The sequence below is a fragment of the Pteronotus mesoamericanus genome, unplaced genomic scaffold, assembly GCF_021234165.1.
Source record: "Pteronotus mesoamericanus isolate MK-2021 breed Mesoamerican mustached bat unplaced genomic scaffold, CSHL_Meso_final contig_22, whole genome shotgun sequence".
Classification (NCBI taxonomy): Eukaryota; Metazoa; Chordata; class Mammalia; order Chiroptera; family Mormoopidae; genus Pteronotus; species Pteronotus mesoamericanus.
Window position 1 is genome coordinate 2,503,460 of NW_026555090.1, and position 19,791 is coordinate 2,523,250.

General features: G+C 55.3%; 1 protein-coding gene across 1 annotated transcript in view; it reads right to left on the reverse strand.

Moving 5' to 3' along the window:
• Positions 1-11,852, reverse strand: part of SLC47A2 (solute carrier family 47 member 2) — a 28,072-nt gene extending 16,220 nt beyond the window's left edge. The window contains exons 1-13 of the mRNA XM_054571166.1: positions 11,727-11,852; positions 10,786-10,887; positions 10,462-10,530; positions 9,405-9,553; positions 8,701-8,743; positions 6,031-6,075; positions 5,706-5,803; positions 5,246-5,343; positions 4,097-4,210; positions 3,383-3,450; positions 2,344-2,452; positions 1,094-1,169; positions 647-716 (exon numbers count right to left, since the gene is read on the reverse strand). Coding sequence (XP_054427141.1) covers positions 647-716; positions 1,094-1,169; positions 2,344-2,452; positions 3,383-3,450; positions 4,097-4,210; positions 5,246-5,343; positions 5,706-5,803; positions 6,031-6,075; positions 8,701-8,743; positions 9,405-9,553; positions 10,462-10,530; positions 10,786-10,887; positions 11,727-11,849 — 1,164 coding nt within the window. The 5' untranslated portion in view covers positions 11,850-11,852. The remainder of the gene's footprint in view (positions 1-646; positions 717-1,093; positions 1,170-2,343; positions 2,453-3,382; positions 3,451-4,096; positions 4,211-5,245; positions 5,344-5,705; positions 5,804-6,030; positions 6,076-8,700; positions 8,744-9,404; positions 9,554-10,461; positions 10,531-10,785; positions 10,888-11,726) is intronic.
• Between the last annotated feature and the right edge of the window lie 7,939 nt (positions 11,853-19,791).

Here is a 19,791-nt window from a genome sequence, read left to right on the forward strand (position 1 = left end):
AAGCCCCCACAGGTACAATTTCTCTCAGTGGGTTATTTATCTATCTATTTATTTATTTATTTTGAGTGCCAGTGCTCTGTGTTGCTAGTTGAGCCCACACACCCTATGCAGAGCCGTGTAGGGGACGCTGTGTAAGGGGTGCATTGCTAAAGAGGTCACTCAACGCCAGATGCAAAGAAGACAGGGGACTTCAAATCCTGCATATAATATGAGGCTTCAGCATTTTCTTTTTTATGCCATGCCTTGAAAATTTCACATAATTCAAATCTGCTCTAAATGGGACCTGACCTTTCATGCTCAAAGGGGCAGAAAATTCAAGTCGCTGTATAGTCTGGGTTGGCTCACTCCCTCTCAGGAATGCCCTTGTGCACTGGCCCCAGAGTGGAGCTGCTGCGGAGCTCCTGGCCGGGCAGGGCGCCGGTTGGTGTGTGGCCCTGCTCAAAAGGAACAAGGAAGGAAGAGGGCCTGAGAGCTTACACTGGTGCGATGCTTCAGTGCTCTGTGAATCCGCACTCATCTTTTGGGTTGTTGGAGTTGCAGAAGGCAAGGGGAGTCACTCGTGAATACAAGTGGAGCTGATATGAGCACATGGTTTGGGTGTTCACTGCGAAGCCACAGGAAGGGCAGGTGCATTGGTGGTACTCACACAGATGCTCTCAAAGAGCTGGAAGATGATGTAAATGGGCAAGACCTTGCTCACCAGGGCAATGGCTTCTCTGCAGAAGAAACAGGGGAGAGCATTCTTAGAGACCCAGTCATATCCCTTTATTACACCACCTCCCCAGAATGTTGGGAATAGAGGTCGCTGCCCCATGCACACCCAGCACCCCTAGCCCCGAGTTGCTGCACGTCTGTTGGTCCCCCTAAGCTCCAGAAGAGCCCTAGTTTTGTGCTGCCTTTCGGTCAGCATCTTGTCTCTGGACGAGCAAGTGGTAGAGGCCATGGCCTGGGGCACAAGCACAGGCACTGGTTCCTCTCCATGAAGACAATGCCAGGGCCGAGCCAGGCATGTGACAAATCTCTGAGGACTGAGGGCTGGCGGCAGGCCGCTCTGACATCTCCCAGAAGTCAGTGAAGAAAACAGATTACCTACTCATCATTGGTAAAAATATAACCCAATTTATTTTTCAGGATGCTCAACAGGGCGCTGATAACCAGCCACATGCCAACTGAAAGAGACAAAGGAAGAGCATTTTGGCTAAACGCAACCCACGAGGGTGGGGGGTCCCTGCTCAGGTCAGCGCCAGTCAGCCCCACCTTCCACACCCACACGCCCAACATCCCCTGCATTAGAGTAATTCACTTGGACTTTCTGCCGTCCTGTAGAAAGGACTGCATATGAAATGCCTGTCCTGTCCTGGCTGGTGTGGCTCCGTTGGTTGGAGCATCATCCCATGAACCAAAAGGTTGTGGGTTCAATTCCTGGTCAGGGCACATTCCAGGTTGTGGGTTCCATCCCTGGTCAGGGTGCATACGACTGTACCCTGGTTGGAGTTTGGATGAGAAGGCAACCAATTGGTGTTTCTCTCTCACACCAATGTTTCTCCCTTTCTCTTTCTCCCCCATTCCCCTGCCCTTTTCCCTCTGTCTAAAAGCAATGAAAAAAATATCCTTGGGTGAGGATTTTTAAAAAGTGTTAAATTTCCTTTTCTCCCATGGTTCTCTAAGTAGGGTTTCCTGGACCAGCAGGAACAGGACTACCTGGTAACATGTTAGAAATGCAGTTTCAGACCTCCTGTCTCCAACCTACTGAACCAGAAGCCCTGCCCGGCGAGGCCAGGCAACCGACGGGTTTTTGCCCTGGCCTCCAGGGGGTTGCAGGGCACGCGGAAGCCCCAGAACCACTGCTCTCCACCGAGGAGCTGGTCTGGACCCGTCAGCCTCAGGAAGCAGACCCTTGGCGGAGGGCACATGACTGGCTCCTTCTGAGGGTGGGATATGCAGGCCCCACTCTCCTGGGGATGCTGGGAGGGCAAGCTTGCAGGGGACCCTGGGCAGCCGCAGGGCATAGCCGGGAAGGAAGTGCCTTCACAGGGTCACACTAAAGGGAGTGGCAGCAAGCTACCCCTGGAAGGCCCCAGGAACCCCAGCAGCAGAGAAGGAGAGAAGAGGCATGGCAGGCAAGGGAGGTGTTTGCTGCTGACGGGGTCAGGGCAGGAGGCACCGGCACCTCACCAGCGGGGCCTGCTCGGGGCCAGAGGGCAGGTATGGCAGGTTTGGGAAGTAAGCCTGTCCACTCCCTGGGCCAGCCCTGCCTCCCACATGCCAGGCCCCTCCCAGCCCAGGCGCCTGACTTTCCAGCCTTCTGAGCCTCGCCCCCACCCAAGAGGGGATTCCACCCACCTGTGCAGAGCACGCCTGAGACTGCCGATCGCTTCGCTTGCACGGCGTCTGAAGCTCCCAGGGACGTCCCTACTCGGACACAGACCGAGATGCTGAGCCCCATTGGAATCTGGGATCGGGAGAAGGAGGTGCTGTGAGTGGAGCCCGCCTCTGCCCGACAGCAGGCGACTGCTGCGCCGGAAGGCCCGAAGGCCCGGGCCCCGAGGCTGGAGGGCAGGAAGGCAGCGTGAGCCTGGGAAGCCGCGGGAGAGGAGAGGGCGCCTGTGACTGCTGGAAACGGGGTGGCCTCTGAGGTTGGGCAATGGGGTAGGGATACCCCACGTGAGCTGGCCACCCCCACATCGGCTCCATCGAACATCACAGGCAGACTGGCCTTGCAGTCAAATCGCTGTGTTTCCGGAGCCTCGTGAGTAAATGAATTTTTAAAAGAATATGGCCCTAACTGTACCAGAAAAGCTCCCCGTAAGGAAAAAAAAAAAATCAGTGAAAACCAACTGTAAAAATAAGTATCACCTTATAAATTAGTTTCATAACTGTAGATGTGTGTGAATCCTTTGCTTAAACCGGGGTCGCAGGAGGCACGCTCCAGCGCCTGGCAGATGTGTGCGTGAGTGACGGCGCTGCTGCGCGGAAAGGGGGCGGGACTGCGCGGTGGGGGAGGGCAATGCCCCTCACCAGGGCGCTGCTGTCACCCAGTTCTCTCCAAAGGGGGTTCAGGAACACGAGGCCACCACCAAACAGAATGCCCCATTTTCCAAGAAAATGCAAAAATCCAGATAAATGATGTGACATCTCCCAATTTTTAAATGGAGTCAATGAACTCAAAAAAATGTTGGCATCATTTGAGTTCAGTATTACCCGCAGGATGGAGCTGCGGGTCGCCCGCGTGTGAGTCTCGCAGGGCCGGGCCTGCCGGGCGGGCACTGGGAGTCGGAGGGCCCCCCAGGAGTGACAGCCTGCCCCCTCCCACGACGCCCCCAGGGCAGTGGCGGGCGCAGGCCGCAGCGGCGGGCGCGGCCAGGGCGGCGCAGAGCCTCACCATGTAGATGACGGTGGCCACCTCGTAGATGATGGCCTGCACCGAGAGGTCCAGCACGCCGCGCAGGCCTGCGGGAGAGAGCAAGGGGCCCTGGGCTGGCGGAGCGCCCCTCCGCCTGGGTGGCCGAGGGTGAATGATTTCGAAGGGCAGATTCAGAACGAAAATGGTCCTGCTTGGCCTGCCGCCTTCCGGGAAGACCCTGCCCAGTTACGGAGTTGCCCGGAGGCCGTTTCCCTGGAGGTCTGTCTTTCAAGCCGAGCTCCTTGAAGGCTGTGGCGCGGCGTGAAAAAGAGAGCTGGACGGGGCCAGGGAGCCCCTGTTCAGGGCTCCGCTCTGCCGCCGTGTGACTGAGGGCGGTCTCTCTTGTTTTGGGGTTTGGTTTTCCTGTCTGTAAACGGGGCGCGTTTGGAGGGGAAGGCCTCCAGCCAATGGCAGCGCTGGCCTTCGGATGCTCAAGCGGGCCGGACGCGGCGCCAGGTGCCCACAGCTGCCCCGCCCGCTCATGCTCGTGCGCGGGTCCCTTCAACCTTCCCTCCTCCACGGCCTCGACCACCTCCGCTGGGGCGCCGGGCAGTGCCTTCTGGGAGCTCACAGATGGAGGGCGAGAGGAGTGAGCGGAGGACCTGGCCTGGGCCGGGCCGGTCCCCGGAGGGGGCCTCAGAGCTGGGTGCGCCGCCCACACGGTCCCCCGGCCCTGCTTGTTTGTCCACATACCCATGAGGAAGCTCCCGATCTCGTAGGCCCACCACTCGATGCACAGCATGAGCATGCTGGGGACGGCCAGGCGGAAGAAGGGACCCCAGTCCTGCAGGCACTGGGCGGACCAGCCTGGGAGCAGAAGCCCTGAGAGCTGAGCAGCAGCACCTCCCCCGGACCCGGCCTTCCCTCTGCCGGGGCCTCTGATGGTCCCTGGCTCTGCCCCATCCTGGGCTCAGCTCAGCAGGTCCAGGCACTTGGTGTTTTACAACAGGGCGCGCCAGCAGGTCTAGTGCAGGGGCGGAGGGCGGAGGAGGACGGGGGCAGGGCACCAGCTCTCTTGGCCTCAGGACGCGAGCCTCAGGCACCGCAGGGCTTCCCCGGGGCCTGTGACACCACGGGATCGTGGGCAAGGACGCTGCCCTTCCTGAGCTCTGTTTCCTCATCTGAAAATTTGAGTTCTTATCTTTGCCCTGCCTCCCCGGAAGGGTTGTTGGGAGGATGGCTGGAGCTCAAGGGTGTGGAAGGGTAAGCGAGGGAGAGAACCGTGCAGACTGCAGAGGCCGGGGCCCCACCGCGCTCCCTGGGGGCCCCAGGGCTGCCCCCGCACCGCCTGGAAATGGAGCCCAGAGGCTCCAGAGCCAGGCCTTGGGAGGCAGGAAGGCTCCAAGCCGGAAGCCTGGGAGGAGGCCGGCAAGGAGTCCAGCCCCCACCAGGCACCATCTTTAGCATTTGGGGCAAATTACTTTAACCTTTCTCTGTCTCAATCTCCTCCATATAAATAAAATGGAATAATAAGGTGTTGTGAAGTTAATTGAGGACAGGAATGCCAGGAACTTGGCCCATAGCTAACACCTGGGATTTTACCTGTGTTCTTACTCTAATCCCCACCCAGGAATGAAGGAGCCAGCAGAAAGCTCACTGGACCTGTCTCCAGAAGGGCTCCACACCGTGGGACGCGGCATGAGGGGTCCTCGGGACTTTGGGGTGGGAGTTCTGAGGGGTGGAGCGAAGGGAAGGGGGCCCTGAAGGAAACAGGGGCAGGCGGGGCGGGGCTCCTCCCATGGGGCTCCAGCTGAACCCTCCACCTGCCAAAGGAACGCCCTGGGCCCCGCCGGCCCGCCAGATGCCGCCTGCTCAGCCCAGGGCGCAGGGCGGCCTCCCCACCTGCCCACGTGGCTGCATGCAGCTCTCTCAGCACAATGTAGAAGAACAGGAAGGCGGTCTGCACAAAGTGGGCGATGGTGCTGGCGTAAGCAGAGCCCCTGGGGAAGCCGGGAGAGTGGGGCTGGAGCTGGGCTGGTGCTGGCGCCCCCAGGGCCCGAAGTGGTGCCGGCAGGACTCACTTGGCTGCCGATGCTGCCGGCACCACTGCCGCCCTCCCTGCCCGCACCCACTCTCTGCCTCTCCTAGAAAGCAGGGGCAAGGTTGGGGAGAGGCCCCTCTCCTTTCTCTTGAGGGAGTCCCCATCAAGCTCCTCAGGACACCCCACTTCTGGACAGTGCAAGCAGCCTCCACCGTCTTTGCCATGAGAGAGGCAAGGGTGATAACTGGCTTGCCCCAGCGAGGGGCGGGGAACTGGGTGGGCAGCACCCCCGACGAGGCCCCCGCAGTCCACCAGCCTCACCTGATCCCCAGGCTCAGCGCAGAAACCAGGACGTAGTTGGCTAAGCCATTGATGCAGTTGCCCACAATGCCGCTGAGGACTTGGGGCCAGACTATTCCCTGAAATAAATGAAAACTGGCCTTGCTATGAGGTGGGCAGGACTAAGGGGGTGTGGACGAGCATGTCCATATCTCAGGGACATGCAGCCCCTCCCTGGCCCCTATCTGTGAGGCCAGGGGTGGGCACTGCGGAGTTACAGGTGGTGCAGAGAGGGAGAGAGCCCCAGCGCCCCTCCCCCTTGGAATGGCGCGGGGTGCTGGTTGCCCCTCCAGCCAGGAACCTGTACCTGATTTTGCAAATATTTTGCCAGCAGGTTGTAAAGAAAAACCACCTGTATAAAATAAAACACACACACACACACACACACACAAATAAACAACTACCAAAAAACAACCAGATGAACATTAACAGATATTTAGATATCACAGTTTGGGGGCACGTACATCTCAGACCCAACAGGCAGCCTTCACCGGCATGCGTGCACTGGGCCTACCCATGGGAGAGAGATCGCACAGGGCCCCGCTGGGCCACAGGGGAAGGCAAACGGCCCGGAGCGCTGGCTCCGAGAGAGCCCGCACTTCAGAGGCCTCTTCAGGAGGCAGGACCTGGCAGGGTTTCCAGCTGCCACTCCAGGCCTTCCATCAGCCCAGGAGGGCTGCCCTGGGCCTGCACACAGGACACGCCAGACCCCAAACCCACAGGCTGTGACCACGCCAGGGCCTGGCTCTGGTTGCTACACAGACAGGGACCTGGAGGGACTGAAGTGGGCAGGGCCTCCCCTGTCTGTGGAACACAGGGGTGTGCATGTCTGAGACGGGGGGCCGCACCCAGGGCCACTGTGGCCGCCCCGCCTGCCCTCTGTCAAAGCCTGGCCCGGAGCCTGTGCCTTCCCACCCGCTCCCTTCCCTTAGCCCTCTGCTTCTTTTTTAGAGAGCACAGGGGTTAAGAGCACAAGCTAGAACTACACTGCCTGGATTTCAACACTGGCTCTACCTCTTAGGAGCTGTGTGATTCCGAGAAAATTACATAACCCCTCTTGCCTGATTCCTCATCTGTAATGAGTATAATAATGGGTGTGTGCACTTACTATTTTTATAGATACGTTATATATACACTATATATATAATATATATACATGCAAATTGCTCACGAAACAGTATTTGGCCTATTTAAACATTCCAAATGTTAGGTAAGCATTGTGTATGTATTTTTATTATTGATCAAATTTTGCCGTTGCATTTTGTGGGAGGGACTTGTTTCATCTCATAACTCATAAAGAAGTTACCACAGTGCTAACTTTATAAGGTGTTTTCCTGACCTGGCCCATTGGCCCTGTTGGACAGGTACCATCACCTCAGTCTGAAGAGTGAACATGTGGTTTCCATGGAGCTGGCCAGGCCCCAAAGAGGTCAGGGCACTGGCCTTTCACTGTGGGTATGGCCAGAGCACACCCTGCCAGACCTGGGCATGCTTTAACGCAACTTGAAGCCACCTGACCCATTCCCTTCCCAGCTCTGTCCTCTAGAACTTCGCTCCCTGGTGCCATGGAGGATAAAGGGGTGCTGCAGTGCCAGAGCCTGGAAGGCAACTCCAGCTGGCAGGGCCATGCCTGATTCAGAACTGCCAGGGAGTAAGCAGCATGTCACTAAGTTTTGATAAATCTGATAGTGGAGCTGTGGATTCCAGAGCAGATATACAGACCACTGGCTCAGGCCGGAAGTCTCAGGAACTGCCCCAAGTGGACACTGTTGTTTAGTACTCTGTACCATTCATGGAGAAAAGGAAGAAGGGAATAGCCAATAATTAGTGTTTGAAAAAATTCATTAAATGGATTAAAGTCTTAGATATGAAAATGGAAACCACAAAAGGATTCAAAGAGAATATAGCAAATGTTAGGTAACTTTGATATGGGTGAAGTGTTTTTAAGCTCATCAAAGACAGATATTATAAAGAATAAGATTTATGGATCTGTTATGTATACATTAAACATTTTTTAAGTCAAATATATCAAAAAATTAAAAGGCAAGTGACACACTGAAAAGTGTTTGCAACATATATGACAAAAGGTTAAGCTATTATTTAACAAGTTATTATAATTAGAAAAAGATTAACCCACTAAAATAAGCGAAGGGTATAAACAATTCACAGGAGAAAAACAAATGATCGAGAAATGCATGAAAAAAGTGTTCAACTTCATTGGCAATAAAATACATGTTAAAACTATTTCTAATTGGAAAAAATTAATAATGCTCTGCTGATGAGGGAGTTGCTAGTGGAAGTGAAACTGGTACAAATTGGTATCAAAAGCCATTGATAGAATAACTGTAACCCCAATAATGTATCTTGAGGAAATCATTACAAGTGTTCACAACATTTTTCTATTAAGAATGTTTAACAAGTCTTATTTATAATAGCGACTATTGGAAACAACCTGAATATCTAACATGTAGAGATTGGTTAATAAATTATGGTACTGTGGGATACTGTGTATCTTTTAAATGGCTGTTGTGCAAGGCTATTTAATCATATCAAGAGTCTAATGACATATTTGAAAGGGGAAAAGCTGATTATAATGCAATAGGCACACAATGGCCTCATTTCCAACTACGTGCGCTTGAAGCCACACACTCATGAATGGACGTAAGCCTGGAAAGAGAACCAATGTTCTCTCTGGGTAGTAGGCTTATAGATGATTGGAAATTTTTCTTCCCCAGGCTTTCTGCAATTTCTTCAATAAATGGTTTTCTAACCAGAAAAACACATTCTGTTACTTTTTAAAAGCCCAGTCTGCACGGGCGGGAAGGGGAACTTCTCTTGCACCCCTTCAAGCATCCTCAGCGCACAGGGCCAGTGCTGTGGGCCAGGCGCCTCCCCAGCGGGCAGCGTGGAAGGACAGGAAGCCAGAACCCGCAGAGGGTGCGTGCACCGCGGCCAGGCTCACAGGCAGCGCGCTTACCGGAAGTGATGGTATGGCGATCAGCACGTACTCCTGGGTCAGCCTGCAAGAGGAGCAGAAGCTGACCGGCTGTGCCTTCCTCTGCGGGCACGTCCTGGGAACCCCGGGTTTGAGGAGGGGTTCCCTAGGCCCTGCCGGCCTCGGCCCGCACCCGGGAGCTTCAGTCAGTAGTAGAGAACGTGCCAGGAGGAGGAAGCCGAGGACCCAACTGCGGGGACCTCGTGACTAGGGAACTTAAATTTGGAGCAATACGTGGTCTGTAAGGGGGTACAAAAGTTCCCTCTTATCAAGAAATAACCAAATGAAGTGCACCTAATTTAAAATGAACAAGGCATTCCTCGGAGGGGCCTTTCTAAAGTTAATAATAAACTGTGTAATTCATCAGAAATTGGTTCGGTCCCCTTTCTTCTTTTTGGAATGTGGGGTAGTGCACATGTCATTTCTTCAAAAGCATCGGTGAAGTTCCAAAAGTGCTGGGACACAATCGCAAAGACCATGCAAATCCCTGTCTTTCTCTTTGCTCCTGAATTAAAACTAGCAGTTCGTCTGCCCCCTGCTAGTCACTGCTGGAGCCCCACGCTGCGTGGAGGGATCCCCAAATCTAAGCTGGAACCGCCCTGCGCTTGCGACTGCTTGCCGGTCCTGTGGAGGGGCCTTCCTTTCAGGGCTCCTTCCCTGGCTTCCCAGCAGGAGCGACGCGGTACCTGGACACGTCCCGGTCCTGCCCGAGGAGCAGCAGGATCTGCTGGGTGTTGAGGAAGAGCGCCCAGCAGGGGAAGCAGCAGAGAAGCAGGAGCAGCGCGCCCCTCTGCAGGAGGACGCCCACGTGCGTCTTGTTGGGGCTGCCGAAGCTCTGCAAAACAGCAGCCTCGATTCAGCGACTCCCTGCCCCGGTGCTCGGCAGCCCCAACAAGACGCACGTGGGCGTCAGAAAAAATGTTTCAGCTCGGTCAGAAAAAAATGTACCTAAAGCCATTTTTCTTTGGCAATAAAAAGGGCAGAGGGCCCGTTCTTCCCCTGCAAGAGCCTCTTTGGGGAGATCTGTAGGTTCCCGCATCAATGGACCTCACCTGTCATCACCCGCGTGTCCCCCTGGCGCCCACCTGAGGGTGAGGTCGGAGCCGCGGGACAGGCCGTGCGCAGTAGGCGCCGCGCACCGTCCTCAGAGCGGACGTTTGGCAGCCTCTGCAGGGGTTCAGCCGGCCCGCAGGATTACAGTGGCGGCTATTTACTGAGTGCCAGCCTCTGTCTGCCCATTGTCCCCGGTTCTCCAAAGGCGCCTGGTGAGGAAAGCGTTATTTCCCCCACATCACAGCGGAGGCGAGCGAGGCTCCGAGAGCATTTGGCAAGTCACTCTGCTAGGAAGTGATAGCCAGGCCCGACCCAGGTCCTCAGGTCCACCGTGAGCCGAGAACTCTGGGTTCCCGAGGGCGGGTGCCCCACGTGTGCACCCTCAGCATTTAACCAGGGCAGGCAGCTGTCTCCCCCTGCTCCCAGGCCTCTCTTGCCTGCCTGTCCAGACTCTTTCAGAGGGGAGGGCCCGGTTTCCGGACGACGCCTAGCCATGGGGGGCTGGGCCCTGGGGGAGGAGAAGACAGCTGTTTTCCCTCCCCACCCCCCCCCCCGCCCCGCCCGGGTCTGTGTGTCAGGCCCCCAGCTCCAGGGGGTACTGAGGGGCTTTGGGGGACCCCCATCCCCCACCATTTCTGCAGCAGGTGAGCGTCCGCTCTGGCCCTGCCCAGCTCCAGGAGGCTCACCTACCTGGGACATCAAGGTGTCACATGCTGAGGAAAAGCCGAATCCTACGGAAACTCCGAAGACATTGATAATCTGCAGCCACACAGGAGAAAACACAGGGGTCGTCAGGTGGAGCCCAAGGAGGCCACCCAGCGCAGCTCTGATGTGCAGCTGGGCCAGACACCCGCTTCTGCTGGGGTCCTGCCCGCGCCCGCTGGGTCCCGCCTGGCGAGGGGCTCCGGTCCCAGCTGCGAATGCAGCCGCCAGCCCTCCTGCGGCGTTTTCTCCCTGGAAGCCCAGGGGAGAAGCCTGGGAGGGACAGTCCTACTCAGTCGTGGCTGCACTCACGGCCACTGCCAGGATCACCGACGCCAGCTCCACTTTGCCCAGGCGCCCGCAGAACACTGAGCTCACGACGTGGATCATGAAGTGCAGTATCTGGAAAAGGACCTGGGGAGAGCAGCCTGGGTCGGGGCACCGCTCCGCTGCGCCTGGCGCGCCGGCCGCCCGCCGTCACGGGCCAGCCCCCAGTCACACCAGCGCCCGCAACAAACGCGCAAAGCTGTCGGGCAGGCCGCCCAAGCACGTGGCTGAGGCTGACACGGTGGCCAGGGCCCGGCGGTCCGGAGACGGGAGTGCTGGCCTCCCGCGTAGCGGCCGCTCCCTGCCTGAGCCTCAACAGGACCTCAACGCGGGGAGTCCGTCCTGCTATTAATGTCATTACTATAGTCATTTGGCCAGGCCACGTATAACTAAAGAAGAGAAGGGATAAAATCCATCAAAATCTTAGCAGTGGCTCTGTCTGGGTGGTGAGATTGGCGATGAATTTCTTTCTTCTTTACAACTTTTTTTGTTTTGTCTGAAGCCTTTACAGGAAGCACATATCTATTAGCTTTTGTGGTCAGAAAAAAATGTACCTAAAGCCATTTTTCTTTGGCAATAAAAAGGGCAGAGGGCCCGTTCTTCCCCTGCAAGAGCCTCTTTGGGGAGATCTGTAGGTTCCCACATCAATGGACCTCACCTGTCATCATGAGACATTTCAACCCAGCCTTCCTGTGGGTTTTAGAAGGACACACCTGTCCCTGCTGAGCATGGCCAGGCCCCACAGCTACCCGGGCACTGTCCAGGGACAGTTGCCCTGCCCTGAGCGGCAGCCCTGGGTGCAGCCTGAACACAGCCAACGTGGGAAGTTCCTGGGGCAGGGCCGTGAGCCGCCCCTGCACACCCCAGGTCCTGCCTGGGCAGCAGCTGGCCCCCAGCCTCACAGTCCCTTGCCTCCGCCTCCTTACCAGGGGTCCAGACAGGACAAGGAGCTTCCACGCCTCAGCCCTAAAGCCGACGGGGACCAGCCTGCAGAGGGCAGGGCCCCGGCCCCCTTGGTCCAGGGGAGCTGTGTCCTGGAGACTGTCCATTCCAAGCCCGGCCACTTGCTGGCCGCCCGCACGCCGCAGTGCTCCCACAGGCAGCCCCGGCCAGCAGGCAGCCAGCACCCTGGCTAATGAGTAAGTGTGGGGGGCAGGGGCGGAGGGTCTGCCTCAGAGGGTTGTGGGATCCGCCTTGCTGCCCGCTGGCCCCGGCCACAGGGGTGGACAGGACAGAGCTCTGGCCATGTGGGAGTCACCAGGCCGATGCTTATGGGTGTCTTGTGCCTGCTCTCCCCAAGGGTCAGCAGCAAACCCAGGAGGGGAAGGGTAGGGGCAGTGCAGAGGGCGCTGGGCCACGCAGGGGCTGGGCTGGGACACAGAGAGTCTTACACCTTGGCATGATCGTGCCCAGATAGCTCCCATTCACAGACGAAGAAAGGGAGACTCCAAGAGCCAGGCAGCCGATGCCAGGTTCCATACAAGGGGGCGCCTTAAGAACCCTGCCCTGGCGGGGTGCAGTTGCGGGGCAGGACCTAGGACCCCTTGGGAGAGACCCCTAGCCCTCCCTCGCCAGCACCCCTTTGGGCAGCAACCCTGAGAGCAGTGGCCCTGCTCAAGCAATCGGCCCGCCCCTCTCACCGTCCACTTTGCCCAGGGCGACTGTCGCTAGGCCTCCCACCAGGTTCCTGTCTGGCCCACCTGGTCTGCCCTCTCAACTCTTCTGTGTGGCGTTGGGCTGCAACCCACCAAGGACAAGCAGGACAGGGCAGCCACGGGAAGCTCATAACCGCCACCGCTTCACTGGGTCCTGGATCGAGCTCGAGTGTGCGCTGAGCTGGAAGGAGTGGGGGGTCGGGGGACGGCGCAGACATCGCAGGCAGGACAGCTGGCCCCGGGACGGCTGGGCTCCAGTATCCCCCATACGCCCAGCTGGGTCCCCGTCCCCACCGTTGCAGTGAGGGGGTGGCGGGAAGACCCCTTGGCACAGCCCCCAGAGCTGCACGTAGGGAGCGAGTCAGGACAAAAACAAGCAGAAGGTGCTCTTTCCAGCCTGCCCCTCGACCCCCGCCCCCCATTCACACACAACCTCCATCTTCATACCGCATCCCAAAATCCCAAAGTGCTCCCCTGGCGCGGGTGCCTGGGTTCCCCGGGATGTCCGTTCCCTCGCCCTGCGAAGCTCCCCTGGAGTATTCTACAACGGGTGCACTAACAGTAAATTTACCACCGACGAAAGGAAAAGAGAAGATGTTTTATTACCACTCTAATTATTACTAGCATATGACACCAAGAGGGAGGGATACACATTAAAGGCTACAACACTCTGGTGTCAAGGTCGTTGCCAGTATTGACAATGTCGTCCTCCAGTGCATTTTCCATGTCCTTGTCATCTCTGGTCAGTTCTTAGCTGGGCTGGCTTCCTTTTCTGAAAGGGAGACTGAAAAGCCTTCCTTCGCTCTGGGGGCCTGAGCCTCGGGGGTGTCTCTCCCATGGACCCCGCTGCTCCCACATGGTGGGGTGTGCAGTGAGGGCATCCAAAGTCTCGCCCGGCGGCCTGCAGTAGCCAGCAGGTGTGCCTCCTGCCGGCCGGGGCTCTGCTGAGACGGTCACATGCGCACCTGCCCTGACTCCACCGGGCCTCTCTGCAGCACGGGCTGCTCTTGTGTGGCAGTGGCCGGAAGAGGAGCCATCCCAGGAGCGTAGGCGGAAGCGGCGTCCATGTCAGGGCATGCCTAAAAGGTGCCTTGTTCTGTTGTCCAGAGCTAAATGCGGGCTAGCCCAGACTTCACAAAAGAAGACCAGCTCCGCTTCCCAAAGGGAGACGCGGCAGAGATTCTACGGTTCTGTGGTCCGGCACAGACACACTCATGCTCCCTGCTTCCACCCCATCTCCATCCTCCTGTCTCCTATCCAGTTCATTCCCAGCGCCTGGCCCTGGACAAGGGCAGAACGATAAGGTCTTTGGCCCTGCTGGTGAGGGGGCTCAGGACCCTCACAGGGAAGAAGGACCCAAAGCTACAAAGTGCCGGGAAGGGTAGTGAGGCAGGAGGTAGAACAGGAAAACCTGAGACCCCATAGCTGTCCTCAGTCCGCATCCTGGTTTCCGAAATTGCCTTGTGGCACCTGATAATAATTAGCACATGGTTTCCTCCCTGGGTAGGCAATCAAGGAGGATTGTGGGAAGTCCCAAGTGCAGAAGCCCAGCCTAGGGGTGCAAAGCTCAGGGGGCCAAAGGCAAACTCATTGACTTTGGATTGGTAATGTATAACCAAGTGTACAGAGTGAATGGAATTAACAAATAACCAGGTGAAGAGAGGCCCTGGCTCTGGCAGTGCCTGGCAGGACTCTGGGCAATCAGTCACCTGAGCACCAGGCCCTCCCTGCAGTAGAACTGCCCTGGTGCCACAGGACTTGCTGGGGGGCACAGCGTGCTTTCAGGCAGGCTGGGAGCTGGTAGGGAGCCAGATGCAGCCTCGTGGTTGTGGAGCCACTGGATTTGCCTAGGCCAGTGGCTTCTGGCCTGGTTCCCTCTTCCTTATCTTGTGGTCACTGCGCCCTACTCAGCACATCAAATGTCTCGTGGCACAGTGAGGCTGCCAGGTGTGAGGAACCAGTTACCCAGGAAGGCTCCCTCTTTTTGGTTGGAAACCTCCAAGGTGTGTTGGGAGCCTTGCAATGACTCTCTGCTCCCTCTTTCCCCTCACCCCACCTCCTACTGCTGCAGATGGAGACAGGGGTCCATGTTCTTGGTGGTCGCCAACAAAGAATTGGACCGACCACACAGATATTGTAAAGCAAAGCAAGCAGAAACTTACTAAGGAGAGTACCCGAGCCGGCTGATTGCTGGATTTCGACATGAGACAGTGCCGTGAGAGCAGGAAAAGGTGACTCTCGCCTCAGAATCCAAACGGGCTTCTTGAGAGTGGGTGGCTGTGGTCTGCCTCCCATGTGGCGGGCATCCTTGGCATGCAGTCCATCCTCCCGTCCTCCTGGGGACGGCCTGCACCCCGAACAAGTCACCTCAGTGAACCCTCCCAGTTTCCATGCACTGTGGTCAGGGGTGGACACAGGGCCATGTCAGTGTGACCCCCTTCTGCTGGCCTTGAGGTTTCCGTGCTGAAATCTCTTTACTTTCTCTGCACCCCAATTTCCACAGTAATCACCCCAAGATGCCATAATCATCTTGCTGGAGCATTTCATTGGCTGACTATTGCTACTACTTACTCTAAATACTGTCTTCTTAGTTTGTTTCTATGGGGTTGGCCAACAAGTTTGTTTGGTTTTTTCCCCAAGGATGGCTCTAGTAGCACTTGTCTTCAGTTGCATTCAAAACAATTTTGTTAGATTGCATTGTGATAGCTGTCATATCAGTGTGCATTTTAAAGAAACATCAAAATTAATGAGTTTTTGTGTAGCTATTTTAATATTAAAGATGGAAGGAAATACACAGTTTTGACCTATTATGCTCTATTATTTCAAGAAAAGTAAAAATGCAACTGAAATCCAAAAAAAGATTCATGCAGTGTATGGAGAAGGTGCTGTGACTGATCAAACATGTCAAAAGTGGTTTGTGGCCCTGGCTTGTGTGGCTCAGCGGATTGAGCACTGGCCTGCAAATCAAAGGGTAGCAGGTTCGATTCCTGGTCTAGGGCACATGCCTGGCTTGCCAGCTGGATCCCTAGTTGGGGAGCACGTGAGAGGCAACCAACCACACATTAATATTTCTCCCCCTCTCTTTATCCCTCTCTTCCCCTCTCTAAAAATAAATGAATTAAATCTTTTTTAAAAATTGTTTTAAAAAATGGTTTGTAAAGTTTTGTGGTGGAGATTTCTCACTGGATGATGCTCCATGGTCGGGTAGACCCATTGAAGTTGATAGCAATCAAATCGAGACAGTAACTGAGAACAATCAACGTTTTACCATGTGAGAGATAGCCAACACACTCAAATATCCAAATCAATAAGGTTATTGGTGAAAGTGAAGAATATGTCTTTTATTTTTACAGGAAAAACTAAATGGACTTTTTGACTAACCCAATAAATCTCTAGGAAACTTTTTTTAAAAAGACAGAGGTAGTCAGTGTTAACCTTGTCTTTTTATTCTTTATTTTCTACACTTCGACATCTCGGAGGCCTTTCTGACCCTGGAGGGACGGCCCCTCCTGGGACTAGTCAGTTCCTAGAGACAGGAGCAGCGCTGCACCGACCGCGTGCAAACCAGCCACGCGGGCCACTCACACCCTAGCACCCGTCCTGGAGCTGACTCCAGCCAGCACCCCTCCGCACGGACCGCCCCAGAGCCGGCTGGAATTAGTCAGACTGGTACATCCGAAACCTGCCTACCCTCTTCCCCTGTTCCTTCAGGCACCCTCAGGCTCTGGCCCACACCCAAGACTGACCTGGGGCTTCCCCACGTGGCCCCCAGTGGCATGGAGTGCCCCTTCCTCTTGGGAACTTTGTGCAAGGAGCTGCCTTTTCACAATAGCAGCTGTCTCCTCATCTATTGGCTTTGCCATATCTGAATAATAACAAAGCCCACATTTTAAGACAGTCTAGAAAAGGGGGCAGGGAGCCCCTCATTACTCGGAGACCCAAAGCTTTTGACAACCCGAGTCTGGGCAGCCCTCCTGCCCCCCTCCCCCCAACCACTCTTACGGAAAGCCAGACTCAAGACACGATTCAGGGAACGGAGTAAGCCTTTATTCACACGCGCGGGCTCAGAGGAGGCAGTCTCCAAATTCTGAGCCCTGAATCGGGGTTAGATAGGGGTTTATAAGCCCTAGCATTCCGGCAGGAAACGGATGGGCTTCCCAGGTGGGGGAAGGGATTAGCATTCAGGTGGGAGATTGATGAGATTGATGTGCTACCCAGGCCGGGGAAGGGATGTGAAAACGGGCTACAGGAACAGATAAGCAATGATTAACAGTTAACCTGGGAGGGGTCTCTGGCTAGGCTGCTCCTCTTAAATCATCTTGCTCTTATCACCACGAGGCAGCCTAAGTTGTGTTATAAGCCCATCCAGCCTGTGTTTCTAGCTTCATTCAAGGACATGCTCACCAAGGGGGTCCTGGGTGAGAAGTGCAAGGGGGCCTGTAGTGTGTAAATGTCGCAGGGAGCACCACTCGGGGCGCTCCTGGATCTGAGGGTTGCTGTCCGGAGCCAGCTGAGGAGGGAGCGGGGCTCTGAATCCCGCAGAGCCCGTCCCGGGGTTGTCATGGATGGGAGGAATAAACACAAGTCATTGCAAACACTTCTGTTTGCCAGGAGAGAAGACATGGCTCTTCCCTCTAGTGGAGAAGGCTCCAAGCCCCGTGTCCTGAGACTTTTATTGAGAACCAGCAGGCACAGGGCTTTGGAGCAAATCAATGTCAAAAGGCTTTGTTTACAGAAAAGAATCATAGATAACAACTGAAGGAACCCAAGAGATCTGCCTCAGGTCAGGATCTGTGAATAATGTAAATCTCCTTCCCAGTATGAGCCGGTTATCATTGCTTTAAGAGAAGAACAAAGCATACTTAGAGGAATTTATTTCTAGGCCAGATTTCCCCCTGGGAACCGCCCAACCCAGTTTAGGGTTGTACCTGCCTTTACTATTGTTTCAAGCCTGAGCCAGGCAGGCGGGGCAGAGCCCCGGGAAGAGATAAGGAGACTTCTTTCAGATAGAATGAGGACCCAGGCCGTATTCAAACAGAGCCGAGGGGAGCGGGCCTTTTTGCCCTTTCTCCGTGTCCCCTAAGTTCTTGTCCCGCTGCCCATACCAGCTGCGTCTGTCTTAGTGTTACCGAACAAATGGACCCATTGTTGGGGGGGCGGTGCCTAGATGCTATTACCAAAACGACACCCCCCCTTCCCCAGGGTCCCTAGGTTGTACTGATAAGGGCAAGATGACTTGGGAGGAGCAGCCTAGCCAGAGACCCCTCCCAGGTTAACTGTTAATCATTGCTTATCTGTTCCTGTAGCCCGTTTTCACATCCCTTCCCCCGCCTGGGTAGCACATCAATCTCATCAATCTCCCACCTGAATGCTAATCCCTTCCCCGACCTGGGAAGCCCATCCGTTTCCTGCCGGAATGCTAGGGCTTATAAACCCCTGTCTAACCCCAATTCGGGGCTCAGAATTTGGAGACTGCCTCCTCTGAGCCCGCGCGTGTGAATAAAGGCTTACTCCGTTCCCTGAATCGTGTCTTGAGTCTGGCTTTCCGTAACAGTAGGTCCTTTGCCCGCCGCCCTTGGAATTATGGCTCTGAATGGCAGAATTTGGTGAAAAGGAAAGGAACTATTTACTCAAAAGTTATACAGGTTTAATTAATGGCTAAATGTCGCCCTTAAACGTCAAAATCCCTTTAAAACAATCACCAGCACACACAGTTCTGCCTTTCCCCTTTGCCTGGTTAGACCAGTCAGGTCTGTCAGGGGTACCGTCCTTCAGAAGGAAAAGAACAGAAGTCCAGGACTCGGCTAGACAGGCCCCTCCCGGTTCTCAGCACCATCCGCCGCGTCGCCACGATCTCCAGCTCTTGATCCATAACCAAGTGGCACCTTCTCATGGCCCACCAGCAAGAGCCCTTTCTCCCCTTTCTTCCCGCATGGTCTTCAGACTTTCCCAGAGACTGTGCCCTTCCTTCTTTCCTGCAGGCCCCTGTCTCTCCTCCTCCTCCCCAATTACATTATGCATTAAGTCTTTTAAACCTTCATGATTAGCTTTAGTGATATGTAAAATAACCCTGTTTGCATATGAGGAATGAAGCTATCTTGTTATTGACATGCAAAATGACTCTCAGAGGCCCTGCTCAAGGCTCCCATCCCCCATGGCGGCCCGCCCTGGGGTGGGGAGAATATCTTTTTCTTGGACACCCCAATCTCTGGACCCTGTTACAAATACCTTTTGAGGCAGCCCTGGCTGTGCCCCGTTACATTAGGTCATCCCTCCTCATGAGAGATCTTACCCGTCATTGACTACCTACCATCACAGGGCCAAGAAGGGGGATGTGAGGGAGGCAGGGACAGGGGACAGCTTTCGTCTCCTCAGTGGCCTGTTTTTCCATGGACCCCTTGATTAGCTCCAGCCTTGGGGCTGTCTCACCCATCGGAGGGCCTACAGTGCCTGAAACTAGACAGGGCGTTTCCCAACACATGAATCCACTGTGGCAGGTAAGTCCTCCATGGAAACAATACATGTGGAGACATGTGGAGACAGTGCATGTGGAGACAGGATCAAAATCCAAGTGACACAACATACTGAGAAATGTAGGCTTTATATATTATCCTGATAAGGGCAAGATGACTTAAGAGGAGCAGCCTAGCCAGAGACCCCTCCCAGGTTAACTGTTAATCATTGCTTATCTTTTCCTGTAGCCCGTTTTCACATCCCTTCCCCCGCCTGGGTAGCACATCAATCTCATCAATCTCCCACCTGAATGCTAATCCCTTCCCCGACCTGGGAAGCCCATCCGTTTCCTGCCGGAATGCTAGGGCTTATAAACCCCTATCTAACCCCGAGTCGGGGCTCAGAATTTGGAGACTGCCTCCTCTGAGCCCGCGCGTGTGAATAAAGGCTTACTCCATTCCCTGAATCGTGTCTTTGTTACGGAAAGCCAGACTCAAGACACGATTCAGGGAACGGAGTAAGCCTTTATTCACACGCGCGGGCTCAGAGGAGGCAGTCTCCAAATTCTGAGCCCCGAATTGGGGTTAGACAGGGGTTTATAAGCCCTAGCATTCCGGCGGGAAACGGATGGGCTTCCCAGGTGGGGGAAGGGATTAGCATTCAGGTGGGAGATTGATGAGATTGATGTGCTACCCAGGCGGGGGAAGGGATGTGAAAACGGGCTACAGGAACAGATAAGCAATGATTAACAGTTAACCTGGGAGGGGTCTCTGGCTAGGCTGCTCCTCTTAAGTCATCTTGCCCTTATCATTCCCCCTTTGATGCTAGACGAGATTGGCCTGAGTCTTAGCATCATCACACAAGCCACGGTGGTCACTCTGTT